The sequence below is a fragment of the Taeniopygia guttata genome, chromosome 1A (genome assembly GCF_048771995.1).
Source record: "Taeniopygia guttata chromosome 1A, bTaeGut7.mat, whole genome shotgun sequence".
Lineage (NCBI taxonomy): Eukaryota > Metazoa > Chordata > Aves > Passeriformes > Estrildidae > Taeniopygia > Taeniopygia guttata.
In genome coordinates, this window is record NC_133025.1 from 19,271,877 (window position 1) to 19,285,161 (window position 13,285).

General features: G+C 36.5%; 1 protein-coding gene across 3 annotated transcripts in view; it reads right to left on the reverse strand.

Moving 5' to 3' along the window:
- IL17REL (interleukin 17 receptor E like) overlaps positions 1–13,285 on the reverse strand; it is a 42,479-nt gene that overhangs the window by 13,991 nt on the left and 15,203 nt on the right. For all 3 annotated transcript variants that reach the window (XM_030256273.4, XM_030256283.4, XM_030256264.4), the window contains exons 2-8: positions 12,094–12,121; positions 6,039–6,188; positions 5,170–5,279; positions 3,656–3,770; positions 2,027–2,071; positions 1,069–1,208; positions 696–767 (exon numbers count right to left, since the gene is read on the reverse strand). In XM_030256273.4, the coding sequence (XP_030112133.4) occupies positions 696–767; positions 1,069–1,208; positions 2,027–2,071; positions 3,656–3,770; positions 5,170–5,279; positions 6,039–6,188; positions 12,094–12,121 (660 nt within the window). The remainder of the gene's footprint in view (positions 1–695; positions 768–1,068; positions 1,209–2,026; positions 2,072–3,655; positions 3,771–5,169; positions 5,280–6,038; positions 6,189–12,093; positions 12,122–13,285) is intronic.

Sequence of the window (13,285 nt, forward strand, 5' to 3'; positions counted from 1 at the left end):
TTCAACTGTTATTTCTAAATGAGGACTCACATCTTACAGCAAGAATTCTTTTTATCAGAGCAAGTACATGAACTGGCACTTCATATTTTACACTTCATCATCCTTCAATCATGTCACATATGAAGATCTCTACTCTCTTCCAATCACCATGACCCTCTTCCATTTTGATTATTGGTCCCAACTGTGTTCCAGCAAATCCTGTTACACATTCCTGCATTTTGTCCCCACGTCATTGATGAAAACATTTATATGGGAATGACTCTTTAACAACCTTCTTACCAGCACAGGCCCATCCAACAGGAGTTGCTGAGTTAGCCCTGCAGCCAGGTATTATCGACCACTCAAATCTTGCTCTCGCTCTCAGTTTCCTCAATTTTTGTTTTAGTTTCTCATGCAATACTATATCAAATCCTACTGACATTTAGTCAGATTATGTTTTATGTCTTTTCGTTGTTTATAAAAAAATCAGTCAAAATAATATTACACAACGCATTCCATAAATTATTGTACATTTTATCCCATTTTCTTCTGATTGCCATGTTTTAATTAGCATTTCCTAAAAAATCTCTTCCTTACCTTTACATAATTCTAAGGTCAAAAAAAGCCTTAGTCAAAAATTTGGGTCTAGAGCCTTTTTCCTCAGGTTTTTCTTTAATCAGAAACACAAATATATACCAAATTCCAGACTGTATTACCTCAATGCAAAGACAAGGGAGTAGCTGAGAGTATTTCAGAGAAACGGATTTAAAAGATTCCTTTCCTTTTATCTGAAATGAAAAAGATGGTCATAAATCCAGGACAGTAAACTTCTTTTAATAAAGCTAAATGATAGATATGGATATAAATATAAATAGAGACATATAGATAGATATAGATTTAAATATAGACCGAGATGATATAGCTATAAATACAGATATATATAGATATATATAGACTATAGAGGTGATGCAGATGATGTAGCTATAGATATTGACATAGATGGCATTTCCTGTAACTATGACCATAATGAGTATTGCCGTCTGTAAGGCACTGCCCCCAGTCCCCCAAAGCACCGTGAGTTTAACTCACCACAGCAAATGCCCCAACATCTTCACAGGTAAACCATTTACGGCAGAGGCGAACATAATAATCGTGATCTCGGGGAAAGTTGGACGCATTCACTGTTACAATTTGCCTTGCCCTGTCTAAATTATAATCTAACTTTCCAGCTGAAAAAAAAATAAAATAAGGCATGAAATTATTACATCTGTTTCTTTATAACTTTATTATTTCTATTTTATCTATTTATAAAAGGTACAGAATATATTTCATAACTTGATGGAAACAAAACTCAACATCTATAGAATCTTACCTAAAATATTTGAAATTATTATTATTTTATACCCTAATACTTCTAATTTTTTTATGAGATATAATTTTCATTCATCATTATTTAGCTTAGCACTTGTAATACTGAGAGGCCAAGACACCTACCAATTTTACCTCAACCTTAGTACTTGGAATCTTATGTAGTTTATCTACAAATATTTGAAATATACACACAAATACTACTATATGGGCTGATAACCCCAAGATTGTAATTTTTTTACATAGAGAATATGTGCAACTATGATAGCCAAAAGTAATATGTGGAAGGAATATTTTTTATACATATATTCACAGGTATGCCAAAAGCAGTATAGCAGTTTGGCAAATTAATTTCAATCTATTTATGAGGTCTGGCAATAGACAAAACATAAAACCAGCAATCCAAACTGCATTAAAAGAACACAAATTTCCAAAAGCTTAGAAATCAAATAGAATATCAAAACCTTTACCTCCCATGTAGCATTTTCAATAGAAATATATTTCCAGAACATTACCATGAAATTTCCAGAACATTACCTATCAATTAGATGGTAATTATAAGTAGCAGTATTTGGAAATCATTTTTTTTTCTCCCTGCTCATTTAAGTATGAAAACATGTCATTGTATAGGTCACTAGAAATATCTCACAGCTCTAAGTTGCATAGGAGATGAGCTCACCTGAACAAGCTGGAATATATTTTCCCACATCACTGTTTCTGCAATCTGCAAAGTAGAAGGCAGAGTCTGTTTCAGTGCTGCTTTATTGATATAACTGCGCAAACAAACTGCCAAATTATCCAGTAGATTCCCAACAGGAAATCTCTCTCATCCCTCTTTTTAAGGGCAGACTTGCATGCATTTTTAGATAAACAGCAAAAAGATAAATACTCTTCCCACACACAGAGATTATATCACAATATGCCTTAAGGATCTATCTCCCCAGTCCAGAGTTTCTACTGGGAAACCTCATCAGCAGTTAAGGCTGAAGTTGGGGTTATAGCACCACACTTCTTTGCCTAGAACCTAACAAAAATATGAGTAATACTATTAATTTTGGTTACTTTTTCCTCAAGAAACAACTCCCATTTTTTACCAGGCTCTTTTCTCTGTTATCAGTAATTCTGTATTTTTACTATTCTGACTACAGCCTTAGAAACACCCTACCTAGCTCCTAGGAGCTTAACAGAATTAGAACCCAGGCAACACTTTCAGAATATCTGGTATTTTTATCTCCAAAACTTAACTCTTAAGAACATTAAAACAACTTTTCATGTATTGCTTTCACTCCTCCTTGTATAACACAGTATTGGAGCAGCATTTGCCTCAAATTTCCACCAAGAAATATTTCCTATTTTCATTTGCACACTCACCCTGGTAATGTGTCTTAAAACTGGGCTTCATAAAACTTTGTTTCCTCCCCTCTTTCTTCACAAAGTACTTATATACTCAATAGTGAATCAGGACTGATTAAGAAAATTAAAGGCTTTTTAAACACAAAGAGGCCTTACTTGTACCAAAGTGTCAAACCATACAGCAGAGATTACAGTGTACCAAGGGACAAGGCACAAACAATCCACCCATTGGCCCTGGAGGTGGGAAGGCAGAACAGTCCCAGGCACGGGATCAAACAAGGGGTCTCATGTCATTTTTTTGCTTTTTCCTGCTCTGGCCACACTGTATCTTGGTTATACCACAGTGCTGAATCGATTTTTGTATGCACATGGCATAATTTGTAAAAAAACTTGTGGGCACTTCACCTCAAAAAATGGGAAAATGCTACCTAATCTGTTCCAGTTTTATGTAAACAGGCTATAGAACAGCTAGTTAATGAAAGTAAAAATAAATTTCTATAGACTTTCTTATTAATCTTTCCTCAGCTTCTGAAGCCACCCCTGGGCCACCCATGGAGAGAAGCAGAAGCTCCATCTGAGGCACAGAGATCAGGCAGGGCTGCACCTGCAGGCAGAGAAACAGCACGTGCCAGTCACTAGATGGGCAACAGGGACAAATGCAAAGTGTAAATTCAGTTTTCTGTGTACCTTTAGACATAAACTCTGGGTTTTATAGCCCTTTACTTGCTAACAAAAAAAATCACTGAAATGTAAATTAAGGCTGGTCCTGGCATACATGATCTACCATCAGTTCGGTCAGTATATCCCAGATGGTATTTGGATGTGCTTTTGCTTTTGAGAGGTTTGTTTTGTTTTGTTTCATTTGGTTTGGGTTTTTGTGGGGTTTTTTGGTTTTTTTTTTTTTTATTTTACAAGATATTTCTTGAAAAACATCTGATTTAAGATATTTTCCTACCTTCAACATAGTATTGCTGACTTAGCTTGACTTCACAGTAATGTGGTACAGTTTTCATGGTCACATAGAAGTGCTGTGCTACATTGACTTCAATGCAATTGAATTGTACCTGTACCTGTTTAAAACATTGATAAAATTAGGTTCACACATGACTTCCAGATGCAGAAAAACCTTTGGGTAAGATATTTAAGAAATAAATATTCTTCATTCAGATATATTTACATTTAAAAGCAGCATTGTGCAATCAATAAGGTAGAATTAGGAGTGTAAAAGAAACAGATACAACTTAATAAAAGGATTTCAAAAAGTACCATTATTTCTAATCCAGGGTGTTGCTATCACCTTCACTTTTAGAAATCCAAATATCTACAAGATATCAAATAATCCTAAGAGCATAGAAATATCAAAACCCCAGTCTATAGGCATTTTACAAGTACAAAAATTGCAGAATTGAAAAAAAAAAAGACTGTTTAAATATTTAATGGCAACTTCAGAAAATTAATTAATTACAATTACAGTTTATTAGACAGAAAGTAATTGAAAAAACAAAAGTTGAGGTCCAGTTATAGCAGGTCATTCCCTCATTGCTATCACTTAACTATTAAATTCCTTGTAGGTTTTCATATTGGATACTCTCCTATTTGGTAAAAAGTGTTTGGAGGGTAAAAGATGTCTTAGGTCACCATTTTAGTCACTGAACTGAAACTAGGAAAATTTCATTAAATATGTTTGTTGATTCTTGCATATAAACCTGCTTTTCTCTAAAAGCTACTGGTTGCTGACTGGTGGCCCTGCATTGCCCATAGGGATGGATGTTCCATCATCAAGAGACACCAAGTGCAAACTGCAACTGCATTTTGGGAGAACTTTGTTCCACATGTGCAATCAGTGTAAGGTGTACAAAGCACATGAGGCAACACATTGTGTACAGGATTAGTAACCATTATCCACCTGTAACTCCAAAAATTCATGCCTTTCAAACAGTTGGTCAAGGGTTTTTGCTTTCTTCAGTTGCAAATTTTAGCAACAAATACTTCTCTTTAACAGATACTGCCCCTTAAAAGGGCTTAGAACAGATGAGCACAAGTGCTTAGGCACCTGTCTGTCTTCTAGATGTGTAAACTCCAGTGATATGGTTTGACTGAAGCAATATGCACTTAAAATCTCTGTAGCATTGCTCTTCCTAGACACTGGAGTCAGAAAAGCTTCCACACAATTCGGAGGGCATAAAAAGAAAGCCAGTAAGACTGGTATGAAAATTAGGCTCTGCAGAGACAGGCTCCCTTGTCAAACGGTAGGCAGAAGAAGTACAAGGATGGCGGAAAATTGAATTTATATATTGTAAAAGGGAGTTTTGTTGTGAAGTTTCATTTGGCTATGCTGAAGCATATGTTTCATTGCAGTTTTCCACAAAGTCAATAAGCAAAAAAAAAAAATTATATGCAAAAGATTTTTTTTCCAAAGGCTTATAAACATTTAAATGAAAAATTACTCCACTCAAAACAGGAGTTTACCTTCTTTCCATTAAGCATCTTGCTTTTTTTCCTAGTGAATCTCACATTTATGCATTGAGATTGCTGTGTGTCCAGTGAAAAAGAACATATTTCCAGCCCACGGACATTCTCTGAAATTAGTTAGGAACAGATTGCAAAAATATAATTTAAGCATCTTTAAGACCAAAAACATAAATTAAAATACACCATATTATAAGCTTTCCTTCTAAGTGAAAGGCACATGTATCTCTGTTAAAGAGACATGATATATAATTCATACATAGGAGTAGAAACAAGGATTTAATACAGATTGCTATAAATGAAGCTTTAATTATGCAAGTTTAAAAATAAACCTATTCACTCTGAGTGAAGCAACTAGAAAATATCTAAATGGTAACATATGAAGCACATGAATGGCAAGGTGTTAGTAAAAATAGACTATGCACAGGAAGACTATATACTTTCATTTTCTTGTAGTACAGAACTGTAACTTCAGATGAATAAACTGTTTCTCCTTCTGTAGGGGCAGTCACTCATGTCCAGATTATCAGAGCAGACAGAATAAGTGTGTGTGCTTGCATGAATGCCAGAGCAAGAAACAAAAGGGCAGCTGTGTTCTTGGGGTACTGGTAGAGGACAAGTTACATATATGTTATATTGTTATATGTATGTTATATTGGAAGGCAGAATTCATTATCTCAGTCCTCATTCACTTGAGAAAGGTCACAACTTCATCCTGTTGTAGTAAAATGCTTTCACAAAATTATTTTCCTAATAACATTACATGAAAACAGCTTGGTCCCGAATATTACAATATGGAACAAATTTTGGCTGAATGGCCATAAACAAAAACTGAACAGAAAGGGCTCAGTAGTAAAGCTGATTCCTACCATCCAGACTCAGTGTTCCTTTAATGTTTAAATGGAGAGAGCATGGGCTTCCTTGGACACATTTCATCACTGTTGAGATCTTCATGCTTTTCAGTACCCCAGAAGATAAAGATGCAGGAGCATCATGGCAGAAGCTGTTAAAAATGCCACCTGCAAATGCAAACACAAGGGCAGAGAAAACTCATTGCACACAGGATGTCTGGGGGAGAGCAAGCTCTACAGGGGAAGTTCCAGCTCTCCTGAAACCAGTAAGAAAGTGACCAGCAAAGCCAGTACTTTACCTTAGACTTTCACATAGCCAACATGGCTATGTAGGGGGTTGGAATAAATTTCTAGGCTTAGGGAAATGCTACCCCACAAGAGGAAGCAATCACACTTCTAATAACTAAGGTTAGCAGAACACACCTAGACTAATACTGGTTCTAATTAATTAGATCTGCTAGATCATGGCTAAACTAATAGTTTATATAAACTTTTCTCAGAACTAGTACCTGTATATTGTGAGCACTCTCATAATAGTACTTTAATTTTAGGACATTCTGATGGTCTCCATTGCTGATAAAATTTCACACAAGAGGGCACCATTGCATTCCTAGTCATGGAAGAATACCTTATGCCTACAGGATTTCCTTCTGCTTTAGACCAGAACAACAAGAGCGGCATAAATAGTATCCAGGCCTTCTTCAAGGCACAGAACACAATAATCAATAGCCATAGAACCCAGCTACTATATCTTCTTCCATTTCCCTGTGTAAATTTAGTCATTCCAAAGCCTTAGGAAATGGGTTTGCAGAGCTAAAACTGTAGGCTAGTATAAAAGGAAAAAAATAGTCTTAAGACCCTAAACCTCATCAGTTAGCATATTTCATCTCTTTCTACTTCTCAGTCTGCCCTACACAGAAATCAGTTATTTATTTATGAATATATATTGGTACAGTGGATTCAATCACCAATGCATTTCTTGGGCTTCTCTACTTCACATTCATTCTTGTAGTACCAAAACCTAGTAATTCAAGAAACTATCAGAACAAATAGCCAGGGAATTAGGTTTTGTCCCTTGGCTTTGTGGTATGTGATGGAGCACAGCTCTTTTTTAGTTGTAACTATGTAACTACTATTTCTTTGAAATATTGACTAGGCTTCTTCCTTTCACGCACAGCATGAAAGTTAAAAACCACCCAAGTTAAAAAAAAATATTTTATTGACCATTCTCCTTCTCCAGATGAGAGGCTAGAAGAACAAAAACAAAACAAAACCAAAAAAAAAAAAAAGACTCGTATAATTCAGCTGTTTAAAATGCTCCTAGAAGGAGTTCAACAAGTATGGCAAAAGGTATGGAAGCATGAAAGAGCAGTGCCACAAAACTGTACTTGCCATAAAATTCAGGACAGCACTCTTAATGGAATCATCAGGAAAGGGCACGTCACTCAATGTCAAGCCAAGAACTGTTGTCAAATGTGGATGCTCAGTGACTCACATGGAAGACACATCCACAGCTCTCACAGATGAAAGGTGTGGAGAAGAAGGAAAGACAAAGGTTATCCTTACTTATCCTTCCAACCCTTCCAGTGAAGGAAAGCACTCTAAATTCAAAGACTGAAAGTGTATTAACCTGTACAGAAAATATTCCTGTCTTATGAGATCTTCCTAACCTTATGAGATCCTCATTTTCCCAATGTCCAGTTCCAGCAGAAGGCCATTGTCAAAAATCAGATACTGGTACCGCAGGATGTGAAGACAGGCAAACATAAATGTAGCACCTTCACTTAAATCTGTTAAATCTGTTAGGCCTTAGGTGCCCTCATACCTAGTATCAGGAGAAATAAGTCCTGTGTGATACATATCACATACATACAGTTAGAAGAGACAAACCCCTCACACTCAAGTCTCACTCTATTAGCCTGTTTTTGTGTCATTGAACATATTTTGGAGGCAACAGAACATGCTGATATGAACCAAGTGGAAAAGCATGGGAAAACAAGGACACTTTACCTCAACTGGCAGAGGGTCAACTCTGAATTATCAAAAGAAATACTGAAAACTAGCAAAGACAATTTATGCAAGCCAAAGAAAAAACACAGATCACTCAAAATATACACATAAGGCTTTAGGAGCAGTTGTAGTACCTTGAATTTTGAAGAATTTATAAACATTTCCGCAGAGATGAGACAGCCCTCAGAAGTACAGTGCACAGCAGCTGGATATGAACACTGTATTCCGTGTTCCAAGAATGGGTGGTGTAATAATCCTGAAGGTATCTCAGGATGGAAAGTTATTGCACAACACTTAATTAATCCACCCACAACTAACTGGGTGTTTATAATATTGCAGAACTACTTGATAACTATTACTAATAATGTGATAAGTGATGATTAGTTTGAGCTCTGTCTCTTTGCTCAAAAATATTTTTTCCTGACTACATTGTATGAGATGCAGTTGTGGATACCCAGTGGTATCTGGGAGTAACTGGTTCTGCTTAAGTTTTGGTTATTGGTGTAAATTTCTTGATCCAGACTTATAACCTTGACTATTGCTATGTCTGAATAGAAATTATCTAAGGGGAGGGCAATGTATGTAGAGATAGATAGATGATAGATAAATAAATAGATAGATAGATAGATAGATAGATAGATAGATAGATAGATAGATAGATAGATAGATAGATATTCCAAGTGAATAGGTCTTTACCAAGCATTCTGTTTGTGTATATTTGACCTTATTTTTCAGTTGGGAGGGGGGGAACTGTCATGACTTGGTTGAATTTTCTCCTTAGCTGTTACAGCCTGAGGTATGATATCAGCAGATGTCCCGGGGTTGGAACTATCTCATGAAAATTCTTACTCAGCCTGGGTGCATTACTGACATTGGATCAGCATCACACAGATGCACAAACACTCTGCTGTCCCATCAGCAGAGACACTGCTCTCCTTGATCATGGTTTCTACTTTCAAACTGAGAACAAATATGTAGCACACTGAATAAAATGAAACTACACTTCCACTTTGGATTTTTTTCCATTAATTTTATTATAGATTTTGGGAATTGCAAAACATGCTGCAAAACTCATTAGAAATAGTTTAAATGGATCTTATCACGCATGAGGATACTAGCATTGGATTACAGTAAATACATGATACAAGGATGACCTGAAAGAAAATAATTTTCATTGTGTAAATCATCACAGTATGAGACTAATTTCTGACTAATTCTTCAGTAAACTCCTACTTTATCATCTTTTAATCCCCCCTTAAGATATTTTATTCTGGAACACACCCCATTTTCCTTTTCACAGAAGTAGTTTTATCTATACCCCAGAAGACATAAAGATACATCTTGCTACGCAAACCATCTGTTGGGTAAATCTTACCTATATTTTTTGTTTATGAATAATAGCTGTAATTAGCCCTGCATGAGAGAGGGATTGTTGCTTTAATAAAAGGTTCTTTAATTATGGGCACATATAAGCCCAGGCATAAAGAAACCAAGGCTTTTTATTCAGCATGTAGACATTTCCTTGTACTTTTGCCATCAGCTCAACCACAGCAGATAATTTTTTAATCTGATGATGCAGCAATCAACCTAGAACTGTCATGACAGCAAATCACACCTTATGTACAGTTGGATAATAGAAGCCAGAGCTGAGCAAAGGATATGCAATAGAAATGAATAAATGGATAATTTGAAGCCTCAGGTAAGAAGATGAAATTGGAGAAGAGCATTAAAAAAAAAAAAAAGGCAGATTAATCCTTTTAATAACAAGACTGGGACAACACCCAGTAGAAAATCCTAACTGTTTTTTTATCTGATAAATCTTCCCTATAAGTATTGTAAGAATCTGAGCTACTTAAGGATACTGACAGTGCTAAATCTGTGAGCATCTCTAAAGCCTACTAGAATTGCTTCACTGGCACATCATTCCATGAGTATAAATTACAGTAGTATTTCAAACTTATTTGGGTATGATTTACCACAGTATCTGCTGCATCTGTTTATTAGGATGATTCAACAAAATTCATGAGCAAAGTAGATATGCTGTCCTACAATTACCACATGGTGCGCTTCAGTTAAGTACCAAAATTCACTACTTGTAAGTACTTTCAGCAATTATGAAATTGATTAAATTTTAGACTGACAGCCTCTCTTTCACAAGAGATTGCAATGCACAGTAAATTAAAAGGGTTTCATGGTTGTGTGTTCAGAAAACATTTCAAACTTTTAGCGATATTGAACAACACTGTGATACACTGTGCCAAATACGTTTTCTGAAAATGTAATTTTTTTTTAATCACTGATACTTTGATATCCATGTGAATTTCAGATACTACAGTAGTTCTTATGTGCTACCTAATAGTCTAGAAGAGCAGGAGGAGAAAGGCAGAGTCAAAGTCACACTGCAAAATATTACTGAGGTGGTGGTTGCAAATTTTAGGAAATGTCTTGTTGTTGATGCTAAAAGAAATTACTAATGCAAAAGTCCTCTACTATAGAGTTAAGGTCTTTTAAGGTAATTTTATCTCAAATAACAAATAATTTTGAAAAATAATATAGAAAAGGAAGTATGCAAAGGAGCATACACCCACTGTTACACAAGTGAATTAGGATGAAGACAGAAAACGCTTTTTCATCACTCCTCTAAGGCTGAGTCATCCTACATGTTACATGTGTTGAAGGTAGCTGATAAGATTTTTTCAGACAGCATTGAAAAACCTACAACCAGCTTCATGTATATCATCTTCAGAGATATGGATCTTTAGTTTACAAACCCTTCAGTGCCCTTCCAGTTGAGTGAAATATCGAGCTTATCTGACGTGCATCATCTGCATGTCCCTGCAACAGGGTTGGACCAAATGATTCCCAGAGGTCCCTTCTGACCTCAGCCAGGCTGTGCTCTGAGCAACTCTGGCAGTCAACAGAGTGACAACCCCTCTTGCCTCTCTCCCAGCATAGAAATCCCTTGTCCTAAAGTGGATGGAATGAATCACCACCTCGTGGTACCAGTGAAACTCCACTATCTAGATCTGCATTTGTGTAACACCCAGCACAGATTTTAACTCATAACCAACAGAATTACGGGTGTCCTTCCCTTTGAGAATAGCTTGAAGGGCTTGATTTTCTCTGCCTGTACTGCTCAAGGACATAAAAGCATGCTTCAACTAGCACAGCAAGGGTCAACACCCCTATTTCTTCTACCTTCCACATGGTTTGTGCAACTACCAACTCAGCTGCCTAATCCTAACAAGATTCATTTACAACCCCTGAACTTGCCACCATAGGTTCACTCTGCTGACCAGCAGAAGACTAGAGATTTTTTCTGGGGGGACTTTTATCTGCATCCCTTCCAAACACATATTCTTTCTCTCCATCTCAACACAATCCCATAAATGCCATGCATTCTGATGCCAGCTGACATTCAGCTCATGCCCCATGCCACAGCACCAGCATCTCACATGCTTGAGCTCAGCATCACATCTTCCCCCTGTCTATGCACTCACTGCCGTGTGCATTCAGGAAAGGCACTGTGGGCACCAGCGGTGCTCAGAACTGAGCCTCCAGCTAGGATGGCTCTCTCAGGAGAGCCTGACTCTCCTCTGAGTGGGGACTGTGACAGTCCTTTCAGCAGGTTATGACTGTCCTCTCAGGCAGGACTGTGACTGTCCTCTCAGTGGGCGCAGTTTGCCAGGCAGCAGCTTCGTACGTCCCTGCAAATGACTGTGTGATCTGGAGGAGTGACTGATGGAGGCTTCAGAGTTCAGGTAATTCAAGACCCTGTGTTATTACTATAGGCAATATCAATAATGATTAGAAGCAATAAAAACATGTAAAATTACTTAGCAAACTCTTTCCTTCACTATGGTAAGGAAAACTATAAAGAAGTTGGCATTATTAGCCTAATATTTATCAAAACCTACCAATTTACAATGTTTTTTATTAAAGAACTGGTGGTAAATACCCTGTCATGACAGTGATCTGATGCCACTATGGTAGTGGATTTAATATCTTTAATAAATTACCTTTAAAAACAAACATAGCAAAAATGTGAATGACGTATACTCACCAGAAGGTTTGCTTTTACAGTGAATCCCCTGCAAACAGAAACAAAATATTTTAAGAGCTGAGGTAATAATAAAAATAAATATTGCTCAATCATTGCACACAAGTAAACATACCTTAAACAGGTAAACATATTCATAGTTCACAACTGAAATAATTTTAAAGGTTAAAAAAATTATTTTCCAATACAGTGGAAAAAACACATCAGTGCTGCATATGAGAGCCTGATATGTATGGGAACACAAGATCAGCATTATCCTCATTTCCATGTATTTCCACTGTGAATGAAACTGTTTTAACAAGTATAAAAGTTCCATCAAATAAAGACATAATTTTATGAGGTACTGCCACTCCTAGAGACCAAGAGTTCATGCATTACTTCCCATTCCTACTGACCAAGACTTCATTAAATTCTAAAATGGATTTGTTTGCACCAGGGCAAAGAAACCCAATGATTTTATAACAGAAGATATCTAGAACATTATTAAACATATGTGATTTGTAGAAGATCGTACTAGAAAGGAAGCATTATGGCATTTGCAAAGGAAGTCTAGAAAGAGGACTTTTTATTTCAGACATCTGGCTTAAACACTGAAAATAAAATTACTCAGCCATAGTACTTATTGTGTTCTAGGGAAAGTGTCTTTGTAAGAGGCAAAGTGAACCTGGCATTGCAATTTTAACAAGCTTCCAGCTATCCTTCAGACAGACTACATCCATTTTCTCAATAAAAAAATAAAAATAAAATAAAATAAACACATTTAACCACACACTAAAATTTGTACAGTACAAAAATAACAAATCTTACTTTGACTGCTAAGCATAACATTATAAAGAAAGGCTATTTCTTAGCCAGCAAACATTGTTTGCTGCTGTTCTGGCATAGCCCTTATACCAGTATTCTTTTGCATACAGAATATATGTTCCTATGTTCTTCCCTTTAAAAGCAGTGTCCTGTTGACAGAGATACTTCTGTCACACCCACAAAAGTAGCAGGCAGCACCTTGTCTGCTCTCAAATGGGCTCGCAGCTCTCAGCCCTCTTAAAACATTTTAGGATCTTGTCAACAAGCCAGCAACCTGTGAGCTTTAGAGCCAGCAAAAGTCTTCTGGTGGACATTTAGAAGTTCTTGAATTCAAACACAGCAATTGAAAGGAGGCTACAGCCTGGGCAAGCATAACTATTGCTTGGTTTTC